General features: G+C 36.0%; 2 protein-coding genes across 3 annotated transcripts in view; one reads left to right on the forward strand and one right to left on the reverse strand.

The window, feature by feature from the left end:
- Arpc1 (Actin-related protein 2/3 complex, subunit 1A) overlaps positions 1–19038 on the reverse strand; it is a 150374-nt gene that overhangs the window by 60963 nt on the left and 70373 nt on the right. The gene's annotated exons all lie outside the window — the stretch shown is intronic.
- The window catches only part of LOC136839316 (paramyosin, long form-like), a 127421-nt gene continuing 123266 nt past the window's right edge, over positions 14884–19038 (forward strand). Inside the window, exon 1 of the mRNA XM_067105190.1 lies at positions 14884–15269. Within this exon, the coding sequence (XP_066961291.1) occupies positions 15153–15269 (117 nt within the window). The 5' untranslated portion in view covers positions 14884–15152. The remainder of the gene's footprint in view (positions 15270–19038) is intronic.

The raw sequence follows: 19038 nt of genomic DNA on the forward strand, positions 1-19038 counted from the left end.
ATAAATATTTTCAGGGAATAATCGTAAGACTGTTACTATTCTTTTTTTAATTCTAGAGGGCATCTACTCATACAGCAAAGAATAATCTATGATTCACTAAAGTTTGCTTCTTCATCTATGTGCTTTTTCCGTTTCTTCTATTCTTTAAGGAGTCTGAAATAAAACAAGGAAGTAACCGCTCATTGTCTAATTCCCGTTTTTAGTCTCTTAATTATTTCAGTACCCATCAGTTTTCCCTAAAATGGCAAATATCGCGTAGAATGGTTTTGTCAGTGTGAATGATTTTGTATTTCAAAAATGTAACAAACTAAAAACGTGTTTGGAATCTTGGGACTATTAAGCAAGCCCAAATAAGAAGTAAACTTTTAAATTTACTAAGAAAGGCCGAGAAAAATAATTTTAGGTCAATTTCTAGACGCTCCTTTTTAAAGGTATAGATTGTGTGTGTGTGTGTGTGTGTGCGCGTGTGTGTGTGTGCTGACGGTAAATATCCGCAGTTGACATAATTGAACATTCTGCCTTGCTTCCTATTGGCCAGTGCATATGCTGAGTAACATCTGATTGGTGATGAATAGCATAAGCTCCCGCCAATCACGATTAGCGTTAATTATATCAACTGCAGGCATTTACCGCCGGCAATAAAAAAAAATGAATAACAAAGAGTTTAGTAAAAAAAAACATGTGAGCTCGTATGACAATCTTCCTAAAGATTAAGTTTAATTCTCATTGCTGTTTGCTACGTTACTGAGACTAAAACACTGATTTCTATCCCAAAAAGTACTGGGCAATTTCCTTCTAGTTCATTGCCATAAAAATAGGCGTTTGTGGACAATAGTGTCAAATGTCATAGATATTACATCAACGTTTGTTACGAGAAACTAACGAAAAAGAAAAAGAGATGAAAACTTTATTTCTTACTATGGCTTCTATCCGAGAAATGACATAGACTGCTTTCCTACGTAAATTGAGACAAATATAAAACAAATAAGATCCCACTCGGCTCCTGTAAGAGAGAGAGAGAGAGAGAGAGAGAGAGATAGAGAGAGAGATTTGTCTCTCAAGATGAAATCAAATCCGACACTAAAACTGAAACTGAAACTGATGAAAGAGTGTCAGGAAACAAAGGAGAACGGAGAAAGTTCTTTATTCACTGAAATGAAATGGTTCAAGAAGTGACCAAATCGTTTTACTGCAAGGTTGTCAGTTTCCGATCAGCTTAACAAGGGAGCGTACGATCGGTAGCGGTCTACGCTGAAGACATTTCGAATTAGTATCTATAAGAAAATGTAACCCTAGGACTTAACAGTCTTGAGTTAATATATACAAATGAAGGTTAAGATAGTGTAGAGGTGATGCTTAAAAAAAATCAAACGTGACAGTCTTATCAGTGTTTGCTTAAAAGAAACGTTGAATTTTACTTTGTCAAATAAAGTCCACTGTTTAGGTTAAAATAAAATATTTCAAGAAGTAACTGTTTCACCTACTAAAATAACTGATACAGAGAAGTTGTAACGGGAGAAACACTTCTTGAAGGAAAATAGGACCTATAGTTGGAGCTATTTAAGTTTATTCCGTATCAGAGGTACAGAAAATAGCTACATAGAAGTTATTCCTGATGATTTTGTATTTTCTTTTTATGCTGAGAGATTAATTTTTAGTTTTCTGTAAAAGAAAACTATTGTGCCCGTTTTGTCCGTCCGTCCGCACTTTTTCTGTCCGCCCTCAGATCTTAAAAACTACTGAGGCTAGAGGGCTGCAAATTGGTATGTTGATCATGTACCCTCCAAACATCAAAATACCAAATTGCAGCCCTCTAGCCTCAGTAGTTTATATTTTATTTACGGTTAAAATGAGCTATAATCGTGCGTCTGGCAACGACACAGGACAGGCCACCACCGGGCCGTGGTTAAAGCTTCAATGGCCGCGGCTCATACAGTATTAAACCGTGACCACCGAAAGATAGATCTATTTTCGGCCTTGATTATGCGCTGTACAGAAAACTCGATTGCGCTGAAGAAACTTTGGCGCATTTTTACTCGTTTTTATCGAGTCGATAAACACGAAAAGCAATCAGTGATTTTAACCCCAGGATATGCCTAATTTATGAAATATATTTTCGACCTTAATTACTTGTTATTATTACTTTGCATAGCATGTATACGTTATTTATCTTAAAGCGATCAGTTTTCCGAGTATTAAGACCGCTTAAACATTCACAGAGAGAGAGAGAGAGAGAGAGAGAGAGAGAGAGAGAGAGAGAGAGAGAGAGAGAGAGAGAGACATAACAGATCATTAGCCTTCTCCATTCAAACACATTCTTCTATGCAAATACTGCCTACAGGGCAAGTATGACTGACTCCTCGCTCGTCGGCGTCGTTCTCTCTAAATCCAGCGTTGCAGCCCTGTCTAGAAAATGTGTAAGTTCGAAACTGGCTATAAAGTCGGTTCCACGAGTCATTTTCCTACTGGCTGCGTCGAGGTGATTATTATTAGTATAAGGCCGACTTCGGGGGAGGAAACGGATTGGTAGGGAGGGACATGAACCCCATAGTTGGGAGGATGTGGGTATTGCCTAGGACGTGAGGTGAAGAGGGAATATAATTCAGATGGATAGGGCACAAGGAAGGGGTATAAGATGTCAAACGTTTTGCTCAAGGAGAGGTAAAACGTGCAAGATGACATACATAAGATAAACAAGAAATGCGAAATCTTGCAAAATATGGAAAAGAGAATTGCTTATTGATTCTTTTGTCATTCTTTTCTATTGATTCTCTGCCCTACTGTTGGCATAGAAGGCACAAATACCCTTTGATACATAAGCTATTCAATCAAGGGATCGTTTTAAAAATCCAAAAGACCCATCAGCATCTGGCCATTTGGTAAATTGCTCGTGTTTTCTTTGTATACATACAAAGCAACTCCATTAACCAGAGTTATCAGAGTTAAGATCTCGTTTAATAACCGTATACGTTAGAACCAACAACATAAACCAACAGTAAATAAAATGTTCAGATAACTAAAATTTTCAAAAACATCTCATACTCCCAACCACTCTCCAAATTAATAACTTGCCTCTTTGATGTCCTAAAAAACTGGAAAAGACCTTAGTAAGTTTATTATCGCTCCGATAGTCGTTTCTCATCCATAATTCAAGGACCCACCTGGTAAAGTAACGAAATTATTTTTAGAAAGGAATTCAACTTTTTTATTTTTTCATGAAGGTTTGCGTTGATCCACGTGAACGTACACGGAAGGAATGTGATTAACAGTGGAGTTGGCAATGTCATGTAAAAGTTCAGGTACTTCTAGTCTCAGAGGCCTTTTAATTTTACTCACAAACACACATATTTATGTATACATATATACTATGTATACATATATATATATATATATATATATATATATATATATATATATATGCTTATATGTCACAAAATAGTGCGTGACAATATATTCAGCCAAGACCACAGGAAAAATAAAAGGAGTACCAAGCCCTTTCGTGTATTTCAACACATTTTCGAGGTACCACACACACACACACACACACACATACATATCGATATCGAAGAAGGTGGAAATCCCGAGTTCTTTAAAAAAAAAAAAAGTAACATTTTTTCTACACAATCATATTTCACAAACTAAGATGAATATGATCAAACAACCACTTTATTACGGCATTTCAGATGATCAGAGGAATACCGTACATTTAATCAGATTAAAAAGAATAATTAGATTTTTTCCTTCGCATCAGAAAAACGGGATTCTAAATCTGCAGAAGAGTTCGATGTGTCATTTATCCACCCACTACACACTGCAGAGGGGAAAGATCAAAGATGGAACTCCTGCCCACGAAGTGGGAGCCACGGATCGCAGTGGTGGCAATAACTGTACATAGAGAGAGGGAGGAAGAGATGATGAAGAGTGATAATGAGTCAGAGGCTCATGGCAGAAGCTGGAGCTTGCAGAAAAATCCGGAAAACACAAGAAATTCTAATGCTCAAACTAAAAATAAACAAGCTTCAGCTCTTGGAAAAGTAAGGCAGACAAATATCATGTATATGTACATACACACATACGTACAATTACAGTATATATACATATATCATATATATATAAATTATATATATGTATATATATATATATATTTATATATATATATATATATATATATATATATATATATATATATATATATATATATATATATATATATATATATATATATATATATATAATTTATTCAGCTGAGGCCACAAGTAAAATAAAAGAAGGAAGTACTAAGCGTTCTGTAGGCTATATAATATTTACGACGTAAAATCAATTTTACGAATAGCCTTAGAAAACCAATAGAAGATAATACAATCAATAAGAGGATATGTCAGGGTTGGATAATGAATATTCATTTCTGTCTGTCTGTCCGTATGTCTATCTTTTTTAATTTTCCTCAGTAATACAAACTTCAGAAGATGCTTTAATTCCAAGAATATTAAAATAAGGCATGACAAGGATCGCAAAAAGCAAAAAGGAGACAAGAAAAATAAAAAAATTAGAGTTAGAAATAAGCAACCTTGTAAGTACTTTATGGCTGGAATTCGAATTTCTTGATTTATTCATACTTTTCGGTATTTTGCTCCTTTAGAAATTACTTTCTTCCGTAAATCATTCTAGAACAGTACTAATAATAAGTGGAAAAAGTTGAGCTAGTTTTCGGAGATGTCAATCATTCACTTATGATTGTGCATGCATTTACAACCCCGGCCCCGGCCTCTCTTTCTCTCTCTTTCTGCCTCCAAGTTAATTAGCCTACACACTTCGCATGTTTATAATCTTACATGATCTTAGCAAGATTTTCATCAGTAATATTTGGTGTATTGTTATACATCATAACTGTATAAGAATTGAATGTTTATATTATCTTATTTCAGTTCGCAGAGCTGTGAACCCTCATGTCAGTATCACAGCTGTTTCCTTTATTAGCGATGATATTCATGTTAGAGTAATGCAGGCTAGTAGGATGAGTAAATACATAAAATTCTTTAAACTACAAAATTCTAAACAGATGGTTTTAAGGCGTTTAGCGTTTACTTTCTCTATATAATTCGATTGTTGAAGGGGATAATGGCAAAAATATACTGCGGCCTTTCCATCAAGACCATAAGTTCCCTCAACCTATCAATTTCATTTAACACCAGCAACCATCCTGCAAAGGCACATCAAACAACAAGAATAGGTTAAGCACAAATTCGCCTTCTTGTGCCATTAAATATCCCGGTGGGAAACTGTTCGGAGTTTAATTGATCATCTTTCTTGTTTGTTAATGCAAGTGAAATCTCTTGTGTACTCGCTTTGGGCCAACGTAAAGGAAAATTCAAATATTTATTATTCACGGATGGAGTCACAGGGACAGCGGGGAGTGTTTACTGTATAAGTATAGGAAGAACAAATAAAAACTGGTTAATGCTGTGCTGAATGTATTAGTCTAGGTTATGATCATTATTTTGTCTGGTTTCTCGCCGTTATTCTTTTCCCTACTATTTCATATCTAGTCCTTCGGGACGTGAAACATTTCCAAAAGTTACTTGTAAATTGTTTATATATATATTTCCTTGCAGTATTCTAAGAATAATAATCTTCTTCACCGACATTCCTTTTTTACTTTTTCCTTTTATGAAACTATTGTCCATTAAACTCTCATTGATATATTTAATTTTTATGTGAAAATTTTCCGTTCAGCATTCCTTTTCTCTTTTTCTCTATTATATACTGTATATTATATATATATATATATATATATATATATATATATATATATATATATATATATATATGTGTGTGTGTGTGTGTGTGTGTGTGTGTGTGTGTGAGTTTGCGCGTGTGTGTATATGTGTGCGTGTATGCGTGTGTGTGTACACGCAGCCTCTCTGCCATTTCCAACCCTGCTTCGAACAGTATATTTTGGGCTCATGAAGTTTATAACGTTCAGGTTGTTTACTGACGTATCCGTGGCCTCAGCGAGTTCATTAAAGAAAAAAGAAAAATAACCAATATTTACGGTTCGCTCAGAGCCGAAATATTTCAACCTGTCTTGTGGCGTTTCCAGTTTCCAATTCATCTATTTCGGCTCCAATAATTAGAGGAAAATCGAGCGAAAACCTGTACGCTAGTTTAATTGAAATAGTTCTAGTATGCTGACTTAAAAAAAATTGCTAACGTACGCAAAAAAACAGAGAGAGAGAGAGAGAGAGAGAGAGAGAGAGAGATTTCTGCAAATCCCGAAGGTAAACACCCACTTCAGGGCAAAGGTAAACAGACTCCTGTTATTACCTCAAAAGTGGTTCTCTTTGACAGAAGACGGGACGTAAATGGAGAAACTGATATCTTCCTTCGACGGGGGAAAGTGACACATATATCTGCGATGGTTTTGATGTTGGAACCCATACTGGCACGTAAGATCCCACTCCCTGAGATACAACAAAATGACGCTCACGCAAAATGCTCAAAAGGAAGGTGATAAACGCACCAGGTGATAAGGATAACTTGAAGGGAAGCATTTTGATAGGTGATGCTGCGTGTGCCGAACTTTTCTAAAGATCTAAAGAATGTTGAGGAATGTCAAGGTTCCGTTTTCTTGCTCGTTTTCTCAGAATGATGGCTCCAGAGGTTATTAATCTTCCTGTCATCAGCAAGCATTTTTAAGGTAAGGATGGCAGCCTCATGCCCCTCTCACACCTGGCTTTGGCTCACCACCTTCGAAAAACTCTCAGGTACACAATTATCTGCTTAAATCAACAGAAGCAAATTGGATCTCTCGCTCGTGAGTTTCAGCTTCAATCAATTGATGACCACGCAATGTTGGTAATCACTGAGCCAGCCTTCCTAATACTTGAACGAGCCTTGATATTCTGGACGAAATGCCTTGCTTTGGCTTCTATACATGTCAAAAAAAAAAAAAAAAAAAAAGGAAAGTTAAAGAAGTCGGACAGTGCAGTGGGAATGGACTGACGGGAACGGATGGCATGCACAAGGCATAATGTAGGCAATATTCCTTTTAGGGTGTCAGCCTGAGAGATTTACACGCATGAATATTTTTTAGACTTTTAGGGACTGCACAAGAATACGATTTTTGTCTAACTTCCATTTTTGCTTTAATTTTCAGGAAATACATATGTCATTCAAGCATATTTCAGTCAGATAGAACTCATATAAGATACCTAACTACGAAATATTCTATCCTTTTAATTAACAAAGAAGCATGAAATAAAAAATTGCCACCAGCCTTTAAAATATTCTAGGGGTTTGAGGATATGATATAGGATGATGAAGTCCTAACTATCTCTCTCGTAGATTCATTGGTGATAGTTAAGAGAAACTGCGCAAAAATACCGAAATTTTGAAAGTCTTTGCAAAAGGGAAAAGGTTTAATAAATGTGAGCATAAGTGAAGTTATGAAGACAGAAGATGGTGTAATAAGTGCTCATATGATGGAAGAATGGAAGTAGGTGATTTTTAAAGGTATTTGGAAATAAATGTAACAGATGCTGATTACATGAGAGAAGAGAAGAGTCACAGAATAGGCAATGCAACCAAGGTAGTAGAGCGTGTGCACCAGAGTAAGAATAGAATTACACTATCTATGGAAGCCAAGGTTGGGATGTGAGGGGGATTATTAAGTCAACTCTTTTTTTGACGGAAGTGATGTTTGAATGTTGAATGCACAGGAAAGATGCACTGCTGACGAAGCATATGACAACAAGAACTGAAAGGGATATAGAGATATAAAGAAATGTCCAGAAGGTTAAGTTAGGTGAAAGAATGGTTTAGAGTATTCTGAGATGAGAAGAAAGTGAGGACGATACATGTGTAATTAGGAGGTGTTAAGAAGTACGAGGAGTGGAAGAACTGAAAAGTGCTGGATAGATGGAGTAGAAGAGGTACTGGCAAAGAGAGGCCGTATAAAAAATAAAGGTGAATACTACAGTGTGAAATTATGGTTTAGACGCACCGCTGTTAATCCCTCTTTGTGTGTAAAGTGGCTAATTTAGGTATTAAGATTATTAGTGACTAATACTGCGTTTGTTTTCTGTACAGGGAGTTCATCAACAATTCATTATTAAAGTATGAGTGAGGTACTGATCATTGTATTATTTTCCTCAGTTTCCCTCCCTGACTGGGGAAAACTTAATGTAATATATGTTTAGAGTATGTAAATTTTTTTAATCACCATGCATTATAACACCTATGGCTATGCATATAATACGAAGGTGATCTATTTCAACATTTCACGTGAGTTGCAGGACAAGACTCCTGCAGATCAGTCAACACCGCGCTACCCGACTGATTATAAAAGCCCCGTCATCACCAGGTGGAAATGTAAACCAATATCTATGAGCGTTGGTTCTCACCCCGAGGCCTTTCAGTGATGATTGGTTGGCGGGGATGCATACCTCACTAAACCCAGCCAGGGGCGAACATCAACAATCCCTTTCCAACTTTATCTGTCTGTGAGAGCTGGTTTAAGGCTTTTCTCTTCTTTTTCAAGGTTAGGGTCGCAACAGGCTATTATGCTGAGCCGTTGAGTTTATTTATTAAGGTGGAAAACGAAATAGTGGGAGCCTGTCTGTCTTGCATGGTGAATACTGAAAAAACTTGAACTGAAAACTGGAATTCAGAACTTTATGTAGTCTTCATTTTCCCAATAGCTAATTTATAATTGTATCTTGAGTATGTAAATACAATTACTGAAGCCCATAGCAATATCTGATTAAAGCCACATCATGAAAATATCCGCAACTGGATGGAAATACGCACAAAAGATTCTGACAAATCGATGCGTTCACCATTATAGAATACATAACTGATAAATTACTTTATTAGCACATAAACCTGACTTAAGGATGTGTTCTTAAGTGTCTACGTGAACTCGTAGCTAAGAATAAAGCCGATTGTAAGAGAAAACTATTCTTTGTTGTGTAAGGAAGACTTTCCATTGTTTATTCTGTTAAGAAGCGAGATCTGTCTGGGGATACTGTTTGATAATCCTCCTATACCGTGGGTACGCAGAGGACTTGTAAACAAATACCCAGATACCCAAATAGTAATGGAGACTAGAGGGATGAAGCGCTAAAGTGACAGAAAAACATTAAGTTTGCTTCGCATCACGTAAAGAGTAAATATAGATAAATCAACAAATAAACGGATGCATCTAGTAAATAGAATTAAGGTCAGCGATAAGATGTTTACTTATCATGACTTTTTTTTCAGCCTGAGTTGCTTAGCTTTGGTGAGATCTAGCAAATCTTGGTATCCTTGGAAGAATGTCAGTTTCGATTTCGAACGCTATATGACAGTAAAAAAAAAATAGATCTAATGTCGATAGCAATAATCTGACATTAGTTTCCTACGGAGTGAAGTTACAATATATGACCAGATATTTTCCTTTAGCAAACTGCATTAGAGAAATCTCCCGACATTTATAATCAACTGACTCACATTGCTAAATGAAAAAATGTTACTCGAAGTAGAGGAGCTGCATTTTCTCAAATCATCAAATTTTATGTGTCGTTTATATATAGCCAGACAACATATATAAAATACTTGATCAACAACTATTGAGTCATAAGATAAATAATATAACTCGCTGTGTCCTTCACTAACAATATCAAGAGACTGAGGGCAAATGGTGTTTACAGTTTAATGGCTTTATAGGAAGTTTCCTTGATAGGTATGAGTTTGGGTAAACAACTTTTTTTAAGAGTAACTTGTAACCCGTAAATGTCAGTGTTCCCTACCTCTCCCCCCAACACTTCGCCCTCTCTCTCTCTCTCTCTCTCTCTCTCTCATACGATTTCCCTGCCTTTTTCTGTTTCGGATACTTTTCTGTTCCCTTCGTCATCCTTTCTTTAGCCACAGTTATCATCCATTCGCTTTCCTACCGTCCCCTTTTCAACGCTCTGACTCTCTCGGTGACCCCTATTTTTCTATTCGACAACGAGGGCACACAATTCTCCCAAAATTCACCCCTTCATTGTACATAAGCATCCTCGCGCATGGGTGCCGAATAAACCAGTTCACGTCCAATTTGGGAACAAGGTAGGGCCCGTAAAGTTTCATGTGCCGCACCATAGCTTTCACCATCAAAAACCTTTGAGTTAGCTGCAGTTGGTACCGTCACCACCACCACCACCACCACTGCATCATCATTATCAACATCACCGTCGCCGTCTCCGATCAAAAAATGATGACGTGGTACTCGCACGGTGGGTGGAGGGAAGAGGGGGAGGAAGGAGGAGGGTATGCGGGCTGTAAAACGTAACTCTTTGCTGCTGTCTTCTAGTCTTTCTTTTTGGGAGAGGAAGAAGAACCATATATGGTCATGGAAGCCCTGGCACTCGCGCCCGCCGCCTGCCACCTTCTCCTTTCGCACCCTCAGGCACCCATTCCCCCTCAGATTATATCTCCCCTCACCCTGCTGCCCTAATACCCACCTACCTACCCACCTACCCACTCGACTTTCTTCTCCACAATTTCGTCAATGTTGCAGTTCCGCTACTAATCGTTTTTGCATACCAACAAAATAACAGCGTCCGTTCCCATTAGCCGAGCGGCTCTCTCGAGCTATTAAGTGGCCATCAAGCTGTCATTTGTTATGGCTGTCATGCCACGATTCATTACGGTCTCTGCCAGGTGCTCGCGCTCCCATCTGTCATGCGTGTAATGATAACGATTTGTCCGGGAAGTGGTGTCAACGAGGTCTACTGTTCATACACAGTAAAGCGATCGCCTAGCCTGACGGGTAGTAATATGACAAAATTACAATCAATGGATACTTAATCACTGGTTTTCTTTGGCTCTCTCATTGAAGATATAATGTTCTCAGAATATTTTTACTGTCTTTTAGCAGCTAATTTCTTCACACTTTACAACGCTGCAACAGAAACGCTAAACGCTACGCAAGTGGCAAACACTAAACACATATAAAGGCGGTATGCCAATATTAACGAATTAAATCGACCTGAACAGAATTTAATTACCAGGTTTGCATAGCTTAAAGCTATAGCTTTCATTCGTCCAGTGACAATAATTACCAGTCGTTCTCTGAAATGAAAGCAGATGAAAGCTGAAAATTCAGCAGAATAACAGTTGACAATCCTTTAAAGCTAACTAACTGATAGAGGATAATGACTGATAATCCTTCTGTTCCTTGTGTAACAAGTTCAAAGGTAACTAGATTTTGCAAACAGCCAATTTAACAGACTGAAGGCCGACAGCCGTTCCCTAAGTTAACGAAAATTAAAGTTAACTAGACAAGATCATAGACACAGCACCGAGCAGAATGCCTCGGAAAATATTTAGAATCCCGAAGGACATTTTGCGAGTGCTCCTTGTGCGTAAATCTCAACTGCACTAGCGTTGCTTTGGCTCTGAACCATACATCCAATTTTAGAACCAAATTCCATACTGTTTAGCATCCAAGGGCACTATGTGGCATGACTTTTTCTCAGTCTCCTCTTACCATTGTGGTTATTTGATGCCGCGAATTCCCACCCGACTTGTAGCATCTCAGTTTCTTTGGATATTTAGAGAATGTATTTTTCTAAAATACTTTTTTGTTGAATCTTTAGTACATGCAAGTTTTACGGCGTTTATTTTAGTATTGAAATTATTAACAAATGTCTAGTTTCATAAACATTGTTCCCCGTTTTTGAAACACAAGTTTCATTTCAATTTCTTACTGAGAATAACAAATCCATCCTATGGAATTACACACATACACACATACATGATAATATATATATAGTATATATATATATATATATATATATATATATATATATATATATATATATATATATATATATATGTATATATATATACACAAAAATATATATACATACATATATATTATATGTATATAGAAATATATATATATATATATATATATATATATATATATATATATAAGTATACACACACACACACACACATATATATATATATATATATATATATATATATATATATATATATATATATATATATATATATGTACAAGTATGTATAAATCAATAATCAATAATTGCTACAGCATGGCTTATTTATATATATATATATATATATATATATATATATATATATATATATATATATATATATATATATATATATATATATATATATATATATATATATATATATATATATATATATATATATATATATATATTATATACAGATATACTAACACCAGTATACAGACACAATCATAGACATAAATATCCATTTATACAGAAGCTTCAGATCATGCTTTAAGAGTTAAAATTTGCAAGCAAACACCGGTTCATCAGTTTCTAATGGCTAACAGACTAACATGAAATAGTTTTTTCCGGCAGATATCACGGTTTAATCTGTGCTATTCGCTCCTAATCTCCATTTAAGGTTATTAAGAAAAGAAATAAAATTCAGATCACACCTATCCTGAACTGAACTTGTCGTGTACAAGAACTCAATCACAATACGAATATTTAATGATAAATAATACAACAAAATTCGTTCTCATTTCCTATCACTCACTGCTCAAACCTTTGGCTTTGTTTAATCATGGATGAACTGAAGAACAGAGCCAACTGAGCAATTTGAATAATCAAAGCTTTTGAGTTATCGCAATGAGACAACTTCCAGAAATTGCCAATGTCTGGGCGCCACAGAGAGGTAAGGTGGCACTGCGCCAATCTTGAACATTGAGAGGGAAATTCCTTTGAGGGAGACGCCAGGTCGCTAATCCATAAATTTAATAGTCTAAGGAAATGTCGACAACATGATGAAATACTTTTAGGTATGTTCCATTAATTATGCGCCCATGTTGTTTACTTAGTCGGCCTCATATATCTTTTAATTCAGTTGCTTCTTAATTACAAATTTTAATCTGTAATTACTTTTTTGTTAAAGTTGCCTTTTTTTCTTTCTGTTTTCATTAAAATCTCATTAAAATTTCTTACCATTGTTATTAAAGATTCGTCGCAAATAACGCGACATCCATTTATTCCTAAACAAAATTTGGTATGAATAAACACACTCCAGCTACGACCCGCAACAATCAAAGAAGTACCAGGTGGCTTATTAATTGCACAGGTCAAAAGAAACAAATGATTTAGCCGAACGTGCCCATAGCGTTCCGTCCTTAGCATCGAGCACATGTCTTCTTGTTGGGCTGCATTTGCACAAGCGGTGATTCGGCAGGGGAGGCAGGAAGGCGCTCCAACTTAAATTTAAAATGCATCGATTCTTATGAGACCGTTCACACGCAGATCTGAATCACGAAGTCTCGCAAGAAACCAAGATTGCCAACGTAGGCAAATGCCACAAAATGCTCGCCCCCAGAACACTGGAGCGATGCATATAAAAAACATTAATCACCGGCGTTTATTAAGCACTCCTCATTTGGGAAGAACTCTTACAAACACTGATAGCGCGCATATTGCTCACCGGGAAACATTAGTAGGAAACAGAATTTGAGTTCGACGTATTGTTTGACTAAGATTAAAAAATATAGGCCTATAGGCTAATTAATCAATCAATCATACCGTCCTTAATGTGGAGAATTCTTAGGATTACTTGCTACTCTTCAAGAATTTTCAAAATTAACTGAAGTACGTCAGCAAAGCATATTGCACACATTATATGGCTTCCCGCAAATAGCTGATTTACTTTGCATAAGCTGTGAAAAACAACAAAGGGGTGTTACCATTTTCAATACGAGTGGCGAGAGAGCAGTATCAACAACAGGTGCATTTAATTGAATTTTTTTTTTCTAGCCTAGATGAGTCTTATGACTAGTTTGTGGGATGAACGGAATGCAGGGAGACTATATGATAAGAAAAGTTGAAGATAAAGTCTAAAGACTAAGTGGAAACAATTACTGAGACACTAATCACAAGTTGAGCTAAATGTTTTTTTTAAGAAATGAATTTTTCAGTATATAATTGTTACAAGCCTCTAAAAAAATATTGTAGCTGAAACAAAGCAATAATCCATACCAATAGACCTATAACGCTAATGAGAAAAATTACAGATTGATACGCTTATATAAATTAACGTCACCAGCAGACAGTAATCAACATGTTTATCTGGCTAAAACTAAAAAAGGGTGAAAAATTATCGGAATCTTGTAGGTAGAGACTATATTTGAGAACGGCAATTAAGGGGAAAATTTAAAATATTAATAAACATGAGTGTTTCCCTCTCTTAAAAACCATGAATCAGTTTACATAATACTAGGCTGCCATACAAAATGAATGATCGTATGCTTAGAATATGTCATTATAAAATGTCCAGGATGCTCGCTTAACTTTTGGTTTTTGTTTTATAAAATTGTCCTAAGATGAAAAAAACAATACCTTAGAAAGCCTTGCTCTACGGAAAACCCAAGACAATAGTCTCTGTTACATTCATCCCTCAACGGCTGGATCAAGGATGAACCCTCTGTGCATAAGTCTTCTACAACATACACACACACATATGTATGTGTATACATATACATATATAAATATATATATATATATATATATATATATATATATATATATATATATATATATATATATATATTCATATATATATTCTGAACAATTTTTAATGAAACAAACTCTACTGTTTTTGAGAGACTTCGAGAAACCGACGTTAATTTCGGTTCCTGTGTATTGTGCAAGAGCGCCGTTACCAAGATAAATTCCTGAATCATATTAGCTGACGGAAAAAGCGGAACTCGAACCAATCAGAGGTGTGGGTGGGAATAGTAGGAAGCTGGGCAGCAGGTGGCGGAATTTCCCTTCACCCCACCATGCCCCACCCTACTTTTTCCCTCCTTACGCCACCTACCCTGACCCCATCACTGATCCCGAAGCATACCCAAGGCACAACCTACCTTTTTTCGCCCACCTTCATAAACCACCTCCACCCAAGGGTGCCAGTTATGCCATGAAAAGCGGCCCAGTGCCCAAACGACGGCCCTCCAGTGCACTTCCCGCCTCCGAGGCTTGCGCACATCTCCGCGAATCTCTCTCTCTCCCTCGACGACCCTCTTGACAGGTGTGATCGAAGTGTCCCCTAGTGATTTATCCTATTAGGTGACACTGCTTTGACCTTTAACCGCCAGGATGCCTGCTCACTCGACTGTCCAAATCACCAAGACCTCCTACAAGGCGGGGGACAAGACCTCCCCTGAAATCAACACCACCACCCAGACGCTGTACGCCCAGTCGTCTGCCCTCGAGGTGAGTAACAGCCAACATCTTAAAAGTGGAGCGAAAAACCCGTTTCTTGAGATGAATAGAAAAATATGCTTAATAAAGACAAATTTCACGAAGGAAAGAGAAACAATGGAGTACTACAAGGCCTTGCAGTACTCCATTGTTTCTCTTTCCCTCGTGCAATTTGTCTTTATTTATATGTTCACCACGTTCCATATTTTCATGATTCAGTTATACAAAAATATGCTTATATGGTTTTTCATTCTAGGGATATATCAATATTCCGTTGATGGCCTTAATGTCCTCGGTTGAGTGTTCTTGTAATTTTCAAGTAATGTAAGTTTTACGACCCTTTGGATATTATTCAACAGGAAATACGCCTGCATAACTTCATTCACTTAATTATGATGGAATACCTAATTCCTCTATGTAACATTTTATTATACTTAATTCACTCTCGAGTGGAAAATGTTACAACATATGCAATGTCTCTAAGTTACTGTAAGAATAAAAAATTTTTCTCTAAAGGGCCAGCTTTAGATTTTAATCTATTTCTAATGTTTTTATTCTTACAAATATTATAATTTTGGAAAACGTATTGCAAAATGATTCACTAACATTAAAAGGAATATTATACCTGCAGTCGACATAATTTAATTTGATATAACATTTAATCTTCTGACGAAAATCTTGGTCAGCATCCTTTGTTCTGGCTGACATAGAACATTTTCAGTCTTTCGGATCTATGTTCCATGACATGACAAACATATAGCACGGTTTGATCACCTCTATTTGCGTTATGTAACACTCAGTATGTTTAAAAATAAGTCAGCATATATTACCCCAGGTAGTAAAACAAACTTCATTTAGAAATCTAACAAGTTACTTTTGTACAACCCTAACTTTACTGACAAATATGCCATAATATTCATGAAATACTACCTCGGAGTTTTTGCAGACAGCAAAATGAAGGGAAAAATTAGTTTATTTCTTTTGAGAAAGATATTTTAACCGTCATGAATCAGTGCTGTTTCAGTTGTTGCTCATGTAATTCTAAAGAATAAAATATGTGATCACAGAATTTCTTACTTCTATAATTATTCTTCCCTGGCGGACTGGCTAGCGTGAGACTCATCCTGTGTGGGAACAAGAACGGCCAATGACGTGAGGTTTTCAACTTCACCCTTTGCGTAAATGGCCTGCATATCGGATTGGAATATCAAATTTAGGCCAAAGGCCGAGCACTGGGACCTATGAGGTCATTCTGAGCTGAAAATAATGTTGAAACGATTGTTAGGAAATGGTGGAAAGTAAGATGGATGAAAGAGAATATGAATGGAGGTAACTAAAGGAATGAAAAGGGTTGTAGCTAAGGGCCGAATGGACGCTGCGAAGAACCTTAAGTAATGGCTACAGTTCACAGGGGATGATCTTCCTTGAGTTACGTTTTTAATTATTATTATTATTATTATTATTATTATTATTATTATTATTATTATTATTATAACTGAGTCAGTTTTACTCTTCTTACAGACATTAATGACATTGGTAAAACAATCGTATTAGATCAGAAAAATATATTATGCCAGAATAATTGTTAATTGGTTTTGTCCTATACCTGTAGTAATTCCAGTGAATTGTTTACATAAACGTAAATATATTCGCACAGATATTTTTGATAGGATTCTAAATTTTACCGGACAAAATACCTGTATAATTTTTTGAAGTATAAACAGTACAGACTGCTTCAGATTTTAAGGAGGCAGGGGCCCTTCAAAGGTAAAGAATTGAATACATTTATACTAATACCTATAAACAACTATACGTTGAGGATCTTTTAAACGCTTGCATTTATTAGTACGCGATTGGTCTTTGTATCATCAAAGATAACATTAAAGCGACCTTGATATTTTTGTATAATAACTTTTGATAATTAAAGAAGTTTAAAATCACTTGGAACGTTCATGCTATAAACGATTTTTGAAGATAAAAATAATTCCTAAGTAAATAAATAATTCAATATCTTCATGAATTTACGATGATATAGAATAATAATAATAATAATAATAATAATAATAATAATAATAATAATAATAATAATGACGATGATGATAATGGTCTGATAAATATCTTTTACTATATGAAAGCAACGGAATGTTCCTAAACAAGCAATTTCGTTAATACTGAGCGAGACTGTGTGCCTCGGACTATTTCTGAGTTCTTGGCAAAGACCGTTCAGCGTATTCATTTAGACAACAGGACAAAAATTACACGAAGAAGCTTTAGAAACGGACGCCATGAGTTCCTTCCTAGTTTAAAACAATTAGAAAGAGCAGCAAAAGGAAACATTTCTACTTTTCTGTCAAAGTACAAAAAGTTTCTCATAACCTTTCAGACTAGTGCCTGATGGTTGCGGCTATTCAACGCCTCCAAAAGCCTTTTCAGTGAACTGTTCTGCCAAAGGACTGTCCTACCCTTAACCTCTGAATGCTCAACTGTTGTTCTTCTCATGCGTTGCTTAAGAGTACCTGATTACTGGTAACCTCGAAATTTATTTACAGAAGAGAGAATTGAAATGGTAGGCTGAATCTGCAAGAAAGAGGCGAAGAGTCCCGGACACACTGAAAAGCAACACAATAGATCTGAAAGGACTAAAACAATACGTTACAGCCAATATCCTTAAATGTTTTGCAATGATAACTTACGTTTACGAAGATAAGAGAGGTGATATTGCTGTTTTATAGAATTTATCGTCCCAAAACTTATCGTAAAGAAAACGAAGAGAGTTAGGTAGAATCAAATGGTTACACCAGTCATCCAGGAGGGATGTATATGTAATATATATATATATATATATATATATATATATTATTTTATATATACATATATATATTATATATATATATATATATATATATATATATATATATTTATATATATAGATATAGAGAGAGAGAGAGAGAGAGAGAGAGAGAGAGAGAGAGAGAGTTCAAATAATTGCTGAAGTGTTTTTAGAGATGGCACGGCAATTATATTAACGTATAGAGTTGTATAATAACAGTTTGTTTACTTCAAGATAGTTTTGAGCAGATGCCAGGTAATAATGACTTCCGTAAATAGATTTCATCATCATGCCTCGCAAGCAGTAGCTGTTATTAGTGATTTTGAAGGTCAAACAATTCGAGGAGTTTTGTGCCACTACTTGATCTAAAATAATTCTGTTAACAGTAAGTTTCAGCTCTTTGACAGAATTTCATGAAAAAAATTTAATCAACATCGTTTTCTTTACATTTCCTCCGAATCTTTTATTAAAAAATAGTTGATGACGCAGATCTTACACCCAATGTATTGATCTCTTGCACCCTAGGAAGCTCATTAATAAGTATCGTGTCACATACATTTGGTATGTTTTATTATCCAAAATGTTAAATATTTCGTATCTTGAACAAGAAATTCGACTACATGAAAAAATGAAAAAAAAAAAAATCTCCCCTCCCGGTAATCTATTACCTCGGAAAAACTCTCTAGAAAAAATAAAAACGGGAATTCCTCTATCCTAATTAAAAGCTCTCATATGTTTTACTTCCTAGTCTTTGATTTACTTGCTCTTGGCACCAGCCGTCAGCGCGGCTGAAGGCAGCTGGTGCCCATACCATAAAATTATAACTCGAGTATTCTTGGTAGAGGCGAGGCGGCAGGGCAGCCTTGGGTGGGAAGGCGGTTGGGAGGCTCCCATTGTGCAAAGGGTGGCGCCATCCGAATTTGGGTCTGGTTGCGGCCGTTCCTTGCCTTA

The sequence above is a fragment of the Macrobrachium rosenbergii genome, chromosome 6, assembly GCF_040412425.1.
Source record: "Macrobrachium rosenbergii isolate ZJJX-2024 chromosome 6, ASM4041242v1, whole genome shotgun sequence".
Lineage (NCBI taxonomy): Eukaryota > Metazoa > Arthropoda > Malacostraca > Decapoda > Palaemonidae > Macrobrachium > Macrobrachium rosenbergii.